Source organism: Convolutriloba macropyga, chromosome 13 (genome assembly GCF_964194025.1).
Source record: "Convolutriloba macropyga chromosome 13, txConMacr16.3, whole genome shotgun sequence".
Taxonomy (NCBI): Eukaryota; Metazoa; Xenacoelomorpha; order Acoela; family Convolutidae; genus Convolutriloba; species Convolutriloba macropyga.
Genome location: NC_134480.1, coordinates 26892648 through 26911538, shown reverse-complemented (window position 1 = coordinate 26911538; position 18891 = coordinate 26892648). Strand labels below are relative to the sequence as shown.

Sequence of the window (18891 nt, the reverse complement as noted above, 5' to 3'; positions counted from 1 at the left end):
CATCGCAAATCTCAAACAGCAAGTTGGTTGTTAAAACTTATCGTGTTTGGTCGAGCGCTTGCAACCGACCCATTGACGGCGAAACCTGAGGATGTTACTTGTTGAAGACTACAAATCACTAAGCACATTTGAGTCAATAAGTTAACCATGGACGTCAAGAGTGTGAATTATTGGAGTATTGTCAGTCGTTTACTTTCAAAAAATCAACTGCAAGTAGATGATAAAGATCTTCTCGGGGCGATTCGCTTTAAACCCTAATTAGCCGGGACATTTGATTAAAGTGACTAAGCTGCTTGACTGTCTACCTGACTTAAAACGTAGCGTATTGTTTCAGCTGGTAAAAAAAGTTCAGCACGAACATCCAAAAAAACGTTGATTTCCCCGACTGATTGATTTGCCCGGTTAATTCGATCGTACAAGTCTTCTGCGTTTCAACTGAAGATAAAAAGACTTGGCTCAAGAATAACGCCCTTTTTCATTATTTTCATTATGCCCTCTCGGCAGCGTTCAGCGTTTTAATTGACGATTTTTTAAACCTAGTTACTGTACAGAACAACTGCTCGTATGTCCTCTGAGAGCAAGTAGCTCGGGATTAATCAGTTATATTACTCGCTGATTCAATCAACCGCTTGATATATCTCTAGTGTTCTATATAATTTGCATTTGATGCTAATTCTATATTGATGTTGTCAGAAGAGATGTTTCAGAATCAAATAATCGTAGTGATGTTGATACTAGTAGCAGCTCTCCAACAGAGTATAAAGAGTTTTGGAAAATAAATCTGCTAGAAGGTTCCATTAGAAGGTTCTATTAGTCCATATTTTAGTCTATTTTCGCCTATTGACTTAATAGAGCAAGCACTCCGGATATAGACCCCTACATTTAACAGTAATTAAAATTCCCAAACCTCTGCTTGTATTGCAGCTCAGGGACTTGACTCAACTGTAAATAGAGTTAGAACATCTTAAATCTTACAGTTAGCAGAATTACTTCCCATTTTCAAATACTGGGATAGCGCTTGATGTATTATTAAAGTAAGAACATCAATCTTAGCCCCCGCGTGACTTGCACCCAGCACTCAGACATCAGCTCCCTTGTGTCAGGGACTGCAACGATTTATGCTATAAAATATATTTAGTGCCCTCGCTCTCGAATCTAACTGCTTTATGAGATTGCGCTTATTTGGTTGATCCAATTTTAGCCCTCAGTTCTCAAAGAAATAGATATCATTGTCAATAAGTCAACAAAAAATTGACTCCTGAAAATATTAGAAACCCTGTTTTTCCACTATAAAGTATACAATTTTTCCATAATTGTCTACCAAATGAGCAAGAGATAAAAAAATTAACATATAAACATATCGTTTAACAATCTACTACAAGAAAAAAGAGGGTCTAGAGACGTCTAGAGGGCTATGAGACCTGTGCCTACCATAATATGACTACCAGAAAAGACGGCAATAAAAATCAAACAGTTACAAATATTAATTAAGACCAAAACTCCTTGTCCATTTTTTGAAAACCACTAACAACCAAACCAAAATGATATCAGATAAAAAATATACTATGAAGATTAACTGGTACTTTTTGGAACAAAATATAGAACTTTTCCTCAATGCGACTTGGCAACAAATCGGCTAGAAATAAGCAAAAGCGGCAAAAGTTTATTAAAATATTGCTTTTTTTTAAAAGAATTGAATTCGAACTGATTAGAAACATTACGCATCAAATGAAATCATTGAGAGAGTCTTTTATACCTCAATATAGAGCGACTGAGGCCTTTCATCATCCAGGATATGTCATACGACTACAAAAAGAATAACAAAAACAGGCAAAAACGAAAAAATTGCACAAAAAATTATACACGAAAACGATGTCCCCCCAATCAATTAAATATTAAGCTGATCATTAAAAACAATAAAAATCTTCGTTTGCAATTTTTGCAGGTGACAACATTTGCAAGTCAAATGAAGCCCATTAGTGTGATACTGAAAAGAAAACAAAAACCTACGAAAAAGGGGGTAAACTTGCAAAAATCACGAAAGTTGGTTTTGAAAACTGGTTCCAAGAAGAAAAATCATTTGAGGAAAATAAAACCGTTATGAAGAGCAAATTGTACATCAAAAGATAATTGACGTGAAAATTCATAGCCATTAAAAGCTTTCGACAAAAAGAGTAGACAGTTTGTCTTGCAACTGCTTCGAGAACTAACTGCGACTGTTATTAATGAGACCATATCATAAGAATATAAAATAATATTAAATACAAGCTGAGCTAATAAGTTTCACAAACAACTTCACGATACCACAGTTTTGAAGGCATTAAATTTAACCGCGATTAACAATAAGATATTAACCGCCAGAAAAAAAAACATCTTCATTTGCGCCTCCTTTGACCATCATAACGTCTTTTTGTAAAACGACTATCACAAAATGACAACAAAAAGAACCACAAAAAATGAAAAGTATCTAAACTTCACAAAATTCTTCTGAAACAAATTGTCTAAGCCCTGAAGACATCATTTAAAACGTCTAAACAACAGAAAAATTATTGTTTGATTCAACAAAACATTAAAAAGAGCTCTAAATAAAAAGGCTTATTTACGAAAATGATAAGTCATTGTGAACTACGGAAAAAAAACACAAACCAGAACAAAAAGGGATAAGTTGAGGAATACTATTACTCTTTTTTTTGAAATTCAATTCGAAGGCCAAACCAGCCATTAGTTATTTACCGATATCAGTTCTTTTAGTTGACTTGTTCATCTAGAGTCGGTCACTGAGACCTTTAATTAAACAACATTTGGCATCAGACATCAAAAATTAACAACAAATAAAGGGCAAAAATAAAAAAACTACCAATTTCTGCAAGAGAACGGTGTCGCAGCCCTTCAAACTATATGTCAAGAAAACAAAAATTATATTCAGTTTCAAATGTAAAGCTTTTTTCAATTAGATTGTTAAATAATGCGACAATTTACAAAAGAAATAAAAACAACAGCAAAAATGGGCAATTATGCACAAAAATCAGAAAATTTTTTTATAAAAACTTGTAGTAATAAAAGCAAGAAAACCTTCTGTTAAAACAATCGGCCACAAAATGAGTTTTTACTCTATAAGAAGGAACGGTTGACCTGTGCTTACAGATAATATGCAAAATGTTGACTAAAATAAAATAAAATTGACAAGTTCAAAAAATCACAGAAATTTCCTTAAAACAAATAAATTCAATAACATAAGAGACATTAGGTAACAACCGAATGAATAGAAAAGGTTCACTTGCACCTCTTGAGGAGGAAATTTAGATCTTTGAGTGGTTAGACTTAAAAATCAGACTGCCAAAAGAATAACAATTGAAGGCAAAAGACGAGAATTCAGTTAAATTTTACTAAAACTCTTCCTCAAAGCCATAAAAACCCTTTGGTTCTCTAAAATCAAACTTTATCTACATTTGGCCTCACATTTACGTAAATCGGAGCTGTCATTAACGGAGCCGTGAATAAAAATATTGTCAGTGATTAACATAAAAAAAACAAAAGCAAAATATTTTGAAAAAGGCAGCATCAAAACAAAACCCAAAAAGTCTGATTCTAAGAGTCCATGAAATTATCAAACCTCTCCCTGTTTTGGTCGCGCGCCCAGCAAACCGACCAGGTGTTCCAATTATTTGCGAATAAGACCAATTGTTGAGTGCAATTCTTCAAATATGGAAAAATGCATTTTGTATAATTATCGAGTTAAATCTGCAAAAAACGGCGAAGTTTTAATTCCAGAAGACTTTCATGCCGCGCCTAAATGCACATAGCGCACTTTTTCGGGTTAGGGAGTCTGTGTTAAGGTTTCTAGGTCACTAAGTCAGACAAACTTTAACAAAGAGGACCAAAAAGCATATTTTGTGTCATTTTTGATGAAAAAAGTTTTGAATTTTGAAAATTTTATCAAAATTTTAGCCGAAAAACTTCAATCAAACAATTCAGCAACGCTCTTCTATCTCTAACGGTAACAACAACACTCTGCCGTTAAAATTTTAACTTATTTTGAATTATATTAGCGAAATTTTGCCAAATTTTAGCAAAAATTACTGAAAATGTGAACAAAAACAGTCGAATGTTCAAATTTTAAACCGCGTTAATTCCCTGTAAAACACGAAAATCGAACAAATCGTTTGAATTCCGTATTCTTCACTGAAAGGGCTTTTTAATGATACTACAAACAATTCTCTACGATGAATATATCGGTCGGCCAAAATTGACTGAACCAAAAAAAAAATACTCCCTCCCCACTAAAGTGAAGGTCGAAACGAAAAATAGCGAAATTATTTCTTAACTTGGAAGTTACCTTGCTTGGTGAAGTGAGAGAAATTAAAACTGTGAGGACTGTCAGCCATCTAACTAGGTCAGTCAACAATAACCAAATTACTAAATTTCTCAAATCACAACATCTGTTCACTATCCCAAGAATTCATTATAATCTGAAAAAGCAGTGAATGCAGAAATAACAAAGACCCGGGATTGCTACTGTTCCAAAATTTAACGCACTGTTGCTTAGCAATTGAACTTCAGGACGCGTTTCAACAGTCGGGTCAAATGGACAAAAAATCCATTGGACAAAATGCACAACGATTGGTTCTGCGCTACAATTGAGAAAGACATTTTGCTTTTCGGTATTTTTATATGAATATATTCAAAATATAAACTTTATTTCAAATTCCTGCTTAAAAATTAAACACGACAGAAAAGTGCAAAAAGCAAAAATTAGTAATGCAAGACCAGGGCTTCTTCAAAACTCCGAGTTTTACTGATAGGAATATCTTCTCTACATAAAACGTTTTATGAGAAAATCTAGCTTCCAATTCCACGTTTCTGATTTATTTACGCAGAGGTGGATGTCAAATTTTCATTTCAGTGAAATTAGTTCGATTTATTGGAAAGTACACAGACCATTAACAAATATTGCATCTTCAGCTTTCAAGACTGTTATAAAAAGAGTTAATTAAATTATTCATCATTTTATCGAATGCTAGGATTCCCGATCAATCAAAAATTGGAGCTGGCGTAAAAAAGTCTGTTCACCCACATAATTACAAATCTGTTACAATGTCGCTTATCTCTAATTGTTCCGTATTTCTTTTCGCAGATTTATGACCTATTTCTTGCGATGAAGCATTAAAAGATGAAAACTTATAAAAATTTCTGACGCAACGCTAAAGAACTTTCAAATTCTGATCAATAAATGCAGAAGAAATTCTTTTCTGATGTATTCTTGATACTTGGGATTAAAAGCACACTTTCCAGGAAATTTGCATGATTCTTCACATTAAACAAGTTGCAGACTGACCGAGTTCTACAAGCTCACTCAACTTATAGTCCAATACATGAGAACCTGAATTTGACCTTAACTACACCAACTGAACTACGGAAAAATCTTTCAGGTAGTGAAGACGTGTAAGACCAACAAAGTTTTCACACTGACGGTCAAAAAGTTTCAACAAAAAACTAGTTGGCTACCTTTTCCTCTTAATCTAACTCGAGTACTGAAGAAATATGTGAATAAAAGGATGATATGAAGTAAGCATAACCTCTCAGATTGTTACCAATGTGAAGTTTTGGTCAGTCGCTTACTTTCAGCAAATCGGCTGCAAGTAGATGATAAAGATATTCTCAGGGCTATCCGCTTTAACCACGAATTAGCCGGGAAATTTGACAAAAGGTCTTAAATCGTAGAATATTGTTTCAGCTGGTAAAAAAAAGTTCAGCACGAACATCCAACAAAACGATGATTTCACCGACTGATTACTTTGCCCGGTTAATTCAATCGTACAGTCTTCTGCATTTCAACTGAAGATAAGAGACTTGGCTCAAGAATAACGCCCTTTTTCATGCTGCCCTCTCGGCAGCGTTCAGCGTTTTAATTGACGATTTTTTAAACCTAGTTACTGCAGAGAACATTTGCTCGTATGTCCTCTGAGAGCAAGTCGCTCGGTATTAATCAGTTATATTACTCTTTGATTCAATCAACCGCTTTATATATCTCTAGTGTTCTATATAATTTGCATTTGATGCTAATTCTATATTGACTGCTGTCGGAATTTACAAATGTATATAAGAGTTCACTTGCCGCCCCCGATATGACCGACTGCCCTATAAGGGGAGGGACATTCAGGGCATTCTTTTAAGACATTTTATACTACCTAACGTAACATAAAAAGTCCGTTTTGTTATGAAACTATGTAGTTTTAACACAATTTGAAAGGAGGAAGACATACTTGGAATGTGAGCTTTTCCCAGAAGAGATGTTTCAGAATCAAATAATCGTAGTGATGCTGATGCTAGTAGCAGCTCTCCAACAGAGTTTAAAGAGATTTGGGAAGAATCGGCTTTAGAATAGAAGGTTCCATTAGTCCATTTTTTAGTCTATTTTCGCCTATTGACTTAATAGAGCAAGCCTTCCGGATTTAGACCACTACATTTAAAAGTAATTAAAATTTCCAAACCTCTGTATTGCAGCTTAGTGGCTTGACTCAACCGTAAATAGAGTTAGAACATCTTACATCTTAAAGTTAGCAGAATTACTTCCCATTTTCAAATACTGGGATAGCGCTTGATGTATTATTAAAGTAAGAACATCAATCTTAGCCCCCGCGTGAGGTGAGATGGCGGTTATTTGACTGACCCAATTTTATCCCTCAGTTCTCAAAGAAATAGATATCATTGTCAAGAAGTCAACAAAAAAATTGACTCCTGAAAATATTAGAAACCCTGCTTTTCCCCTATAAAGTACACAATTTTTCCACTTCAGCTATTCTTCGGTAGCTCAAACACAACTAAGTTAATAACGGAAAATTCTCTCAAAGATATGAATTGAAATTACATTTGAAATAAGGAGCCCACACCTTTAAATGGAAAAAAACATTTAATCCATAATATCCATAAGAACACTAAATATGTACCCTTGTAGATTCAGCTAAATGGTTTCGATTAATTGTAGTACCCGTTTAACAACAAACTGCTCAAGGACATAAATCATCACCAACTATCGGAAACTGATCGTAACCGTTTGAATAAAAAAATAGTGAAAGTATTTCTAAACTTGGAAGTTACCTTGCTTGGTGAAGTGAGAGAAATTGCAACTGGGAGGACTGTCAGCCATCTAACTAGGTCAGTCAACAATAACCAAATTACTAAATTTCTCAAATCACAACATCTGTTCACTATCCCAAGAATTCATTATAATCTGAAAAAGCAGTGAATGCAGAAATAACAAACACCCGGGATTGCTACTGTTCCAATAATTAACGCACTGTTGCTTAGCAACTGAACTTCAGGACGCGTTTCAGCAGTCGAGTCAAATGGACAAAAATGCCATTGGACAAAATGCACAACGATTGGTTCTGCGCTACAATTGAGAAAGACATTTTCCTTTTTGGTATTTTTATGTGAATATATTCACAATATAAACTTTATTTCAAATTCCTGCTTTAAACTTAAACGCGACAGAAAAGTGCAAAAAGCAAAAATTAGTAATGCAAGAACAGGGCTTCTTCAAAACTCCGAGTTTTATTGATACGAATATCTTCTCTACATGAAACGTTTTATGAGAAAATATAGCTTCCAATTCCAAGTTTCTGATTTATTTACGCACAGGTGGATTTCAGATTTTCATTTCAGTGAAACTAGTTTGATTTATTGGAAAGTACACAGACCATTCACAAACATTGCATTTTCAGCTTTTAAGACTGTTATAAAATGATTTAATTTAATTATTCATCACCTTATCGAATGCTAGGATTCCCGATCAATCAAAAATTGAAGCTGGTGTTAAAAAAGTCTGTTCACCCGAATAATTACAATTCTGTTACAATATAGCTTACTTACAATTGTTCCGTATTTCTTTTCGCAGATTTATGACCTATTTCTTAAGATGAAGCATTAAAAGATGAAAAATTATAAAATTTCTGACGCAACGCTAAAGAACTTTCAAAAATTCTGATCAATAAATGCAGAAGAAACTCTTTTCTGATTTATTCTTGATACTTGGGATTAAAAGCCCAGTTAGTTAGTTTTTAGATCTTGATACTTGGGATTCAAAATAAAGGGGGAGGTAGTAGCCATACCATTAGTCATTAAATCTCTCATAAGATCAGTACTGAGATTTACAAGGGAAAAGTTCTGCAAATTAAGTTATCAGCCTATAATCTGAAGACCGAAAAAAGTCAAGCGAAGAAAAGTCACTCAAAGCCAGAGAGAAGATTTCAGTCTCGAAAATTTTCTATGGGTACAAGAACTCCGACCAAGGAGGAGTTTGTACCCGCGATCGTGAGTTAGAGACAGAAGCATTAACCACTCGTCTATCAAGCTCTGGTGGTTTCTGTTCTTACTAAGTTTTCGTTTTAGGAACAGACACAATTTCTGGATAAGACAACTTACGGTCACGAAAAATTCAGAAGTCACGCTAGTAGTATGCTCATCTGCTATATGACTGGAGGGGGGGGGGGGGGGGGGGTCCGGACCCCCCCCCCCCCCCTGCAAAGAAATTTACCACCGAAAAACTGATTTCTTGTTCCGAAAAGATATTTTACAGGAAATATAGCAAGTTTCGATACCTATTATAGACTTTAGGATTTTGTAAGTTCATGTTATTTGGAATATGGGAATACAATTTTGGGAAACTGGATTTATTCTTGTCGCGGGCATATTTTGGGATAAATTGAACTTTTATTAGATTTTGAAAGTGGGGAATTGTTTAAACTTGTCAAGTTTTGTTTACGGCGGGGAATTTCACGAGGAATTAAATCAAAGAGTGGTTGCCTTTTCGAAACTGTATTTCAAAACAAAAATAATTGGGCATGCGGTGTTTTTATGGATTTTGAAATTAATTTGCATTGGTTTGGAAAAGCGGTCCAATTAAGATAAAAGTAAATGTATGCCGGCAAATGCTGTCTGGAGCTCTAAATTTGGTTATGAAAATGAATCAGGACCCTCTGTGTAGGAATTCAGTGGTTTGTTGATAAATGTTTGGAATACAGCCCTTTCTGTCTGGGACTGCTAGTTAAGCGTGAAAACTCAAATTTGGGGCCCAATAAAAACACAATTCTCCTTCTACACTGAACCAACTGTTGGCTGCAATGTAATTTTACCAAACCCTAAAGTTTCTGATTGAAATGAACAAGTATAAATGTAAAAGTTGTGATCTCAATTTCGGAACCGACGAAGAAAAGTATAACTTTGTAAAACATCATATTAATCGCTATATAAAATACTGTCATAGATGTCAAAAACCCCTTTTTTCGTTTCCCAGTTCTCAAAGCATACCTATCACAAAAAACACGTCAACCCTTTATATAGTTATCCGACCCTAGTTTCTGGTAAAATATTTGATCAAATTTGTCCATTTTGCAAACAAGCTTTTTTTACAAGAAAGAGTTCGAAGATCATTTGAAATACAATTGTGCTTGTAAGGCCAGAGGGATATTCCATCGGAAGACTGGGCAACTTTTCTAAAGTAAGTTTTCTTTCAGCGTTTTGAACAAAAGACTATTGGTAATATTTTTCTTTGCGTATCTTTTCACTTTCCGTTCTATAAAAGAAGTACTTATTAATAAAACAAAGGAAGTATATTACAATTAATCAGTGTCAGAATCATCAATATAGGCACGGGTGCGTTTAACTGAAATAACTGGAGATTCTTCGGTCTCAGACAGAGTTTCTAGTACCTGTTCAGAGTTTCTACAAACGAGACTTTCGCTTTCATTGAATAGGTTTCTGTTTACATTAGCTGTTTTCTTTCTTCGTTTGCTTATATTTGCTAAAGTAGCACTGTCACTGCTGCTGGTAGATTTATCGGGGCTTTCCTCAGCTTCGTTGAGAATGAAGGGGTTACTGATTTCATGATTAGAGTCATCGCTTCGATCAGATAGGTTCGAAAGGTCGGCAACATCATTTAACTCCTCATACGAATACGACAGTTGATGAAAGCCGGGATCAGGTGTTTCCCAGCCCGATGCTTCACCCCCTTCAGGAAGTTCGAACACATTATAGGGTTCATTCAATTCCGTATCCCAGTCAGTTTCGACGCACATTTTTTTCGTAATGTACTCGTCCCTCAACGAAAAGTGTCCAAATGGTAGTGTAGTTTTTCGGTCCGAGCTGATATATCTCTTGTCATCATATGCGCTTAGCGCAATTTTGTTGACACAAACAGTTTGTAATTGATGTTTTTCGGTGTTGAATTTAATGTTTTCCACTCTCACTAGATCACCGGTTTCTAATGTTTTTTTGAACATCTCATGGTTCAATTCGGCTTGAGCGAATTTTTTGGTTCCTTTCGCAGACATTTTTGTTTGCCCGTTAGCGACGAGAATAGAATACAGTTTTGGTTTAAGAGCTCAAAACTCCTGTATTGGCGTTCCCGCAAGTTCATCTTTGAACTTTAAAACAACTTTTTCATTCGATCTATCATAGAGTGTGTGATCTGTTGGAAAATTTGAGAGGTCAAAATGGTTTTTGAGCGCCAACTTTTTTTCCAGGTCTTTATAGAAATTGGGGGTTTTCACCTTGTAAATGCAGGAGTCTGTATCTGAATACAGCAGCACACACTCGGTTTGTTTTTTCATTACATTGTAGTGGAACTCCAGCATGAAGAGCTTCGAAAGGTCCAAAATGCTAGCACCCACAATTGTTGGCTTGTTCCAGAGGATAGACTGCTTTTTCTTAGTTATCAGAGTCAAGTTTTCGTCTATGATTTTAATTAATGAAATATTACCTTCGGACGTTGCTTTCAGAAGTTCCTCTTCCGTTCTGATGAATGAAACTGACACTCGATTTCGCAAACTTTCACAAAATTTTCCAAAGGTCGAATTCGAGACTAGCTTATAGAAATCCTGATCAAACTTGGTGGATGCTTCCTGTCGTTTTTGCGTGTTGAGTGCAATGTAACTTGAAAGCCACTTCGATTGTCGGAATTTTACAGCTTGATGGACCTTGGTAATTTTGATGCCGTTGTTAACGTAGAATTTCAGGTTACGATAGTGAACCACATAGTTTCTCTTGGGGTGGAAGGTCTGTCTCAGCTTATTGGTTTTTGATGCAGTCAATTTAAGGGCGTTTTTTAAAGAAGTTTGAAAGTCACTCAATTCTAGGGGATCGATTGGTTCCTTGTCTGGTACAAGTGGATAGTCTGCATGTTTATCATGTAGTTCGTCGGGGTACTCCAAATCCACTTCAACCAGGAAACCAATATCCCCCTCATCTTCTGTTTGTAATATTTCGTCCAATGAAATGTCGTCGACGAGCTCAAAGTCCTTGAGTGGCAATGGGTAGTGGAGCATGATGCCACCGTAAAGGTTGTTTGCATCAATGTAGATTATTGATGAAACATCTTTCGACTCGTCAAATTCTGGCAACATGGTGTTATTGGCAACTTCCTGTCGTGAGCTAATTACAGAGGACAACCCTCCACGCATCATCCTCTCTGTCATGTCAAGTATCCGTCGATCAGTCAGTAGCTAAGTTCTGGTTCACAAACTTTTAGGCAGGCACTTCCTGAAAGGTTTGAGGCTGTATAGAATTGGGAACAGTCCAATCCGTATGTGTTATAACATACGGATCGTAGCTCCTCAAACCAGCATGCTAACTGTAGAACATCTCCTGTAAGGTAAAGTTCAAGGAACTGTTTGAGGCTTTCACAGTTGAAAACTTTGAACACATTATTCAACTGAATGAGTTCTTCATTGGTAACGTCGATTTGGTTGTCTTTTAGACTGTTCTTCCAGTTCTTTAGACTTGGAAGAGACAGATCACTTAGCTTTGTGACTGAGTCCACATATGAGTATGGAAAGTTTCCTTTTTTCTTCAACAGTTTTCGCTGCTCGTCTGTATAGCCCCGATAGAAGTGGTCTAGGAGAGAAAACTTTGTGTCGGGTAAACTTTGTACCAGTTTATCTAAGCTACAAGGCATGAACTTGAAGCAATCGATAAAACGAAGGTACTCGTACACTGCAACTTCGTCACGCTTCCGTTTTCGCGTTTCGATGAAAACGCCAAAATTGAGTGCAATAAACTTCTCATCATTGGTTGGTATGACTTCAATTTTTGTCGACTGTGAAGCTGAGTGTAAGGACTTCACAATATGATGTAAATCATAATTCATCAAATTGTGAGCAATCACTGGTGTGTAATTTAACGTTCTTCGCTTTAGGTTACACTCACTATGCGCATACCCGATGAGTTGTCCGTTGAAGTGGCAGTGGTCTAATACCTTTTCGGCATTATCGTTGAAATCAACATTACAAATCCAACACTTTGACCACGTGTCTCTTGGAGGTGCTGTCCCAAGAAAACATGGGAATTTCCGCTTTTGACGATAGAAATGTTTTGCAAGTTTCTCTATTTTTGTAACAAAGCGTTCCATACAATCGGGAGCAGTGTATATATCAAAATGCAGGGGCTCAGGGTTATTGCGCTCAACAACAATCATGCAGTAACTGCAAGGGAGATGTTGTTCTAATGCAGAAGTGCTTGAAATAGTTGGGTTGTTTCTTACCGTTGCAACTGGCACAACCAAAGATTCCAGATCCAGGTACACTACAAAAGGTGAAAACCACCTTGCCGCATAGTTCTCAAACTTGACATTTTTATCGCCTGTGGGCATGGTTATTTGTACTGAGTTGTTTTCCAGACAAAATTTTTGATGAGAAGTGAGTAGCTCTGCTGATGAACATACATGAAAACAATTCCGACACAGCTCGTTTCTGTCACGATACTCCCTTCCTTTGATTTTCGCGACAAGTTTCATCAAGTTGATAATGAGTACGTAGTGGTAGGTCTGTTCATTTTGAAGGAGCAACAAGTCCAGAACAAACGGAAATGGTTTTCCTTTTGACAACCTCAGGGGTAGTAGATGGTTCTTGTCGTACCTTAAGCAGAGGTTTTTTTACTTTTTTTAAACTTTTTACAGGGAAGAGGATTATCAAAAAAATTTTTTTTTTTGTTATTAGATAACTGAAATTCATAATTTTTTTTTCTTTGAAAGGTTATTTTATTATTATGCAAAATTGATGTAATTTAAAAATCTTATTACCTGAACACATTAACTTGCACTTCATTGAGATCCTCGAACTTTGATATGTCATGGAGACTCATTGGCATTTCAAAGTTCCCTTTCGGCATCTTAGCTGACGGGTTCTCTCTGCTGTATGTAAGAACATTTGTCCTGGGCCTGAAGCACGGTGCTGGCGGCTCCAGTTTTTCTTTTTTATAAACAATGTGGTATCCAGCTGTGTAGCAATATAGAAAGCAGTTGTCATCGCTTCCATTGTGTATGTTCAGCAAATTCGAATCCCTTCTCAACGGATGGCCTTCATGAAACGGTATGTAACTGCTACCCCGCTCTGCAACGCATTTAACCAGTTTCAGGGTTACCTTGTCTATAGAGAGCAGCTGCCATCCATTTCCGTAGCTTGAGAAGATTACGAGCTTGGACACAATGTTGTCAATGAGAGATTCGTAGCTTTCATCTGAAATCCCTGAATGATACACCGTTACTGTTTCTGTGTTGAAGTACACGCTCACTTTTTCAACTTCTTCATCTAAGGGCTTCTGAAGCGTCATTTCAACGTTAATTTGAAGTTTTTGGGGAAATTTGTGTGTGTGTGTTTTTGGATAATTCTTGTCACTTCATCACGCTTTCTGAACATGTATTCCATTATGTCCAAATCTTTCTCCCCCGGTTGAAACTCGTAGTAGTTTACACCACCGCTGATTGAACTGACAGTGGGCATTGACGAGTCAACGTCATCTTCTTCCATGTCCAATATTGGCATGCCATGTTCCTTGTTAACGTGTTCCACATAGTCCAGTTTTGTTTGAAAACCTACACGACAAGTGTAACACACTTTCAAAATAGGCTGCTGGTGAGAAATATGGGAATGCTTGCGCAGCGTAGGCAAGCTTCGTACTTTCTCAGAGCAATGAAAACAGCTAAACGTTGGTACATCCGGAAATATGTTATGAATGTTCTTCAGGTGTTTATTAAGAGAACGTCGATCGCAGAGTTGTGTTGAACAGTGGGGGCATTTTATCGCCATGTTGACGCAATTTTATCTTGAAAGCGTTTTTAAGCTTGCAAAAGTTTCAACAAATTAATTTAAGGAAAATTTAAAAAATTGGTAAAGCTTGGAAAAGATTCAAGGAAGGAATGGTTGAAAGAAATCCGAAAATGTTTGCAGTGTCTACTAGTCAAAAATTTTTCAAATAAATATCAGAGGAGGTTTGAGAAAAAGCAATGTAATTGTTTTGCGTGTTGAAGCTTGAAAGAATGAAACTAAGTGAGAAAATAAAATAAATGAGCGCAGGGTTTGACAAACTTTCTATGGAATTTCATAAACGCCTACCTCAAAAATTCAGGATAAGGTAATTGAAGTTCAGAATATAGAGAATTAACATTTGCCTCGTGCAAATTTTATCGTGTACAACTTTGAACCTGTACTTGCTGCATTTTAAATATACACTTACCAAAGTTCACAGGTGAAATTCTTATCAGTCTTACTTTGTATAGATATTTAGGTATTCAACAAATCCACATTTACCCAGTTTTGTGAATTTCTTATCAAACTCTGATTTTATGGCTGAAACATTTGTAAAGTAAAATTCTTTTCTAGATAGTATTACTTGCATTTGGCGCTATAATTCAAAGATAGGTCGGGGAAAGTCTAAAGGAATTCATTCAAGATCTAACCTTGCACGCCCAAGTTAACAATGTTTGTTTAATTTCAATGTATTCAGGGGCCCATATTTAGACCTGAGTGTTAACCTACCTCAAAACTTGTTAAAACAGAACAAGTTACTGATATGTGTCTACAGACTAGGGGCGTGAATTGAATGAACTTTTGTTTCCCCAGACCAATCTCAGCTGAGTAAAAGAAGAAACATGGAAGAAACTCTTTATAAAAACTGTCGTGATACGGTTCTAAATCTGAGAACAAAAAGAATATTGGTTCAAGATTAGATCTCTTTGTTCGTTATGGAAAAATTTTTGCTTTGCTTTTCAAAAACTGTCCAATGATCCTCTATGAACAGTTACCTGTTAGCTCAGAATGAAAAATCCAAAATCGTATATCCAGGTTTCGAGATATGTTGAAAAAAAGTCTAAAATTATAGAATTCTTATAAAATTTTGTTAAAAATTTGAAGATAACTTTGAAAAAAACTAAAGAGTGTAATAAATTTTTTCAGAAACTAGCAGCCTGGATAATTACAACCCTAATATGCACAAGAAAAATCAGAGTAACTATGAGAAAAAAATTGAAAAAAAAACAAATTTGGTAAGTTATTAGTTATTCAGTTTTCAGCTTTGATCTCTTAGTACATTATGAACAAAATTTTGCTTTGGTTCTCAAAAACTGGTCAAGCATCATCCATAAAGAGTTACCTGACAGCCGTGAATGAAAAATCCAAAATCGTATATCCAGATTTTGAGATAAGTTGGAAAAAAATCAAAAATTTTGCAATTTTTGAAAAATTTTGTGTTGAAATGTGAAGATAACTTATAATATGATGATTACAATTCTTTTTCGTCAGAAACTAACAGCATGGTCAATTTTGTGCATTCTCTGTCAACAATTTTATCACTTCTGGTTGAAAAATTTGAAAGAAAAATCAAATTTTCAAGGTTTTGCACCATATACCGTTATCAGACTAAAATAACTTTCTTCGGAAATTTACATTTTTTTTGTTCAAAAGCTGACTTGGCAAACTAGCCACCTCACTGCCAGAAAAGTAACCGTAAGGAACTGAGAAATTCTGAAGCTGCATTTAATTTAATTTGCAACATTTTGAAAATTAAATTGGGAGGGTAAACAGAAAATTTTATACAAATTTTTGATTTTCTTTGCGGTTGAATTAAGATCATTTTTTCCTGATCTGTTCTGGAACTCTTATATATTCCGGTTCTCAGCTGCATAAAATTAACTCGACGTTTTTTCTCTAATGAAGAAAATGTTTTAAAAAACTGGTTTTTTAAAGAATGGAAGCTCAATCAATTTAGTTTCACAACAGAAAAAAAAAACGGCTTGAAAAGATTGAACGAGAATTTGTTTACAAGCTTTTTAATTATTGTTGTATTATTCGATTGGAGCAATATTAAAGTTAATCAGAGTTTATGAAAAGCTCTCTCGCACTGGTTAAGTGTCTTCTCTTTCTTGGAGCTTTCAGTACACGTTGTGTTTCTCTGTTTAGTGGAGTTGTAGTGGAGTCAGGTTCTGGTGTTGATTCTCCCCCTTCTGATTGCTTGTTTTCCACTGGTGTCTCAAAGTTTGTCCCGGAGAGGTTGTCCAGAAGAGCACTTGCACTTCGCTGATTTGTTTTTCCCACAATTTCGAGAAAAGTGACGGACTGCTCTCAAATGACGATACACTGGGACTAGGATCTATCACCGGCTTTGTACATGGTGTTGGCTGAGAAGGTGATTCGGGTGATCGTGCTAGTCCCCAGAGATCAGCCAAACTGTCACAAGCTTCTACTACACCGAGTTGATTTTCGAAGAATGGTACCATATCGCAATCATATTTATAGAATACTTTTTTCAGGTTCTCCGGTAGATCAACAATATTATATGAGGAGAGATTGTCTGGGACTTTAGATGGAATAATGCCTCCAGAAGTGAAAATTGCGCCGCCATGTGTCTGTTGGTTGTTTGTCAGGTAACTTGGCCATGAAGTTGACGAATATTTTCGGGAGCAGGCAATGGTTGAGGGTGTTCCATTCATCTTTCTCGTTGTATCGCTTCTGCTGGACAACCACTAAGAAGTTCTCGTGGTGTGTTTGATACACCAAAGTTCGTTCCCAAGAATTTTCTTCTTTTGTGAGGATATAATAAGACATTATTTTCTTGTTTTTGGTAGAGTACTTTTTAAAGTTGAAAAGTAAAACAGCAAGTACGATTTTATGTAATTTCTTGGCGTTACAAAAATTGAGAAACGAAAGAAATAATTAAGTGTACAAAATTCAAACCAAATGACAAATTTTCTCTGTGCATGTATGTGCAATTGTTGATTTTAAGTTGTTTCTATACTGTTGAAGAGCTTCAAGAAAATATAGGTTTCATTTATTAGCTCCACTCCCAAATATAATCTGCTGACACCCCCCCCCCCCCAGGTTACTCTACCTTATAATAAAGTTTTATTTATTGAACAAACGTAAAACTAGTTGTTTGTTGAAAATACAGAGATACATGTGTCTGACCCATGGCAGTTTGCAGCTACTGTGCTTGTTAGCTAACCCTTTATCATGTAGGTTAACGTTATATTTTACACGCTATTCTTATCAGCTGAAGAATATTGTTTTAAGTTTATGCATTTGTGTGTGTGTGTGTGTGTTTGTGTTCAAATCAATCTCGCTGTTTGTTGTAGATACTGTAGAGATACATATGTTTGACACATGGCAGTTTGCAATTAATATTTCTGTTAGCTAACCGTGTAGCTAAACATACAACTACCATGTAGGTAAACGTTGTATTTTACACGTTTTTCTTATCAGTTGAAGAATTCTAATTTTAGCTCACACATTTCTGTAAGTGTGTTTAAATTTGATTTCCGTAGAAGTTCATTGCTATTTCATTTTCAATTGAAAACAGTTTGACACAAAAATTTGGGCAGAATTGTAAAATGCCATTTACAGCTGAGAAAGACGCCGAGTTTGGTGACGCTCATTTTGACGTTTCCAAAAGTGAAAAATGTTTGATCAGAGCAACGATTAAGTCTTATGAAAAAACTGGAAGTTACGTTTTTTTAAAATTATTCAAAAAAGCTGAACATGACTATGAATTTCAACAAAGAATAACACTAACACTTGAAGAGTTTGAAAAGCTGATGAAAAAATCTCCAAAGATTCGAGCCATTGCTAACAATTCTAATGATACTGATATAACAGCCAAGGCACCAACAGCAAAGAAACCAAAGTTGAAGCAAAAAGACGACGAGCACGAAATATCTGAATAAAAGAATCGTTTGACAATATGGTGGAAGCTATGTATGAGCGCTCACCTGCTTACTTTAAACAATTTCAAAAGAATTTCAGGTTTTTCGTCTCTGAAGAGAAACCATCTTCAATGTTTGCTAGGAATTACGCTGTATGCATGCATTTTGAAAACGACTATTGTGAAGTGTTACCCTCTAACCATTATCATGTGTTGTTTGATGTGTCTGACGTTTCTCCGGAAATAATGAAACGAAATAAACTTTATGCAGTTCTTTGTTTGTACACAACACTCAAAACTTTTTTTCAAACGGGACCACAGTGGAAACAAATGCAGAGATTTTAGAAAAACTAAAACTAGCTGTGGAATACAACGGTTCAGCACCGCCGACAAAAGGAGAAGCAACCGCAAATCAGAAGCGTTTACCAAATTTGAGCAATGTCCCGAGCAAAAATCACCGCCAAAATGGAATTGCTGCTCACAAATCTCTGGGTATTGTTGAGAAAACATCAAATCAGCAAATACAAACTGACTGGTTATCAACTGAAACTCTAAAGATATTTGAAAACATTTTGTATGGACCTCATGCAGGTGCTTTTTGTCAAATAATGGATATTTTTATGAGTGGCTATGGAAAATTAAATATTGACAATGATGTTTTGTGTGTACGCTTAGTTTTTGAAGAAAAAATAAAGTTTTGAAAAAAAAATATTTCATCAAATCATGTTAGTAATGTTAGAGCATCATATGAAGCGCAAAACGTATCAAATCAACATCACTCATCTTTACAATTTCTTTTTTACCAAAAAGATAATGAGCAATATAAATGCAAAATAAACCACACATTTTTGAGTTTGGTTTTTGAATAGGCTGGTTTCTTAGCAATTCATACACAGTTCGAATATCAACAGCAGAGGAAATAAA

At 35.6% G+C, this 18891-nt stretch overlaps 1 protein-coding gene across 2 annotated transcripts in view; it reads right to left on the bottom strand.

The window, feature by feature from the left end:
- Nucleotides 1–7227, bottom strand: part of LOC142351548 (MBT domain-containing protein 1-like) — a 31458-nt gene extending 24231 nt beyond the window's left edge. Inside the window, exon 1 of one of the 2 annotated variants that reach the window (XM_075403631.1) lies at nt 7099–7227. In XM_075403631.1, coding sequence (XP_075259746.1) covers nt 7099–7147 — 49 coding nt within the window. In that variant the 5' untranslated portion in view covers nt 7148–7227. Of the gene's footprint in view, nt 1–4336; nt 4472–7098 lie in introns of those variants that run through there. The other variant, XM_075403630.1, reaches the window with a different exon arrangement.
- Nucleotides 7228–18891: the final 11664 nt, after the last annotated feature.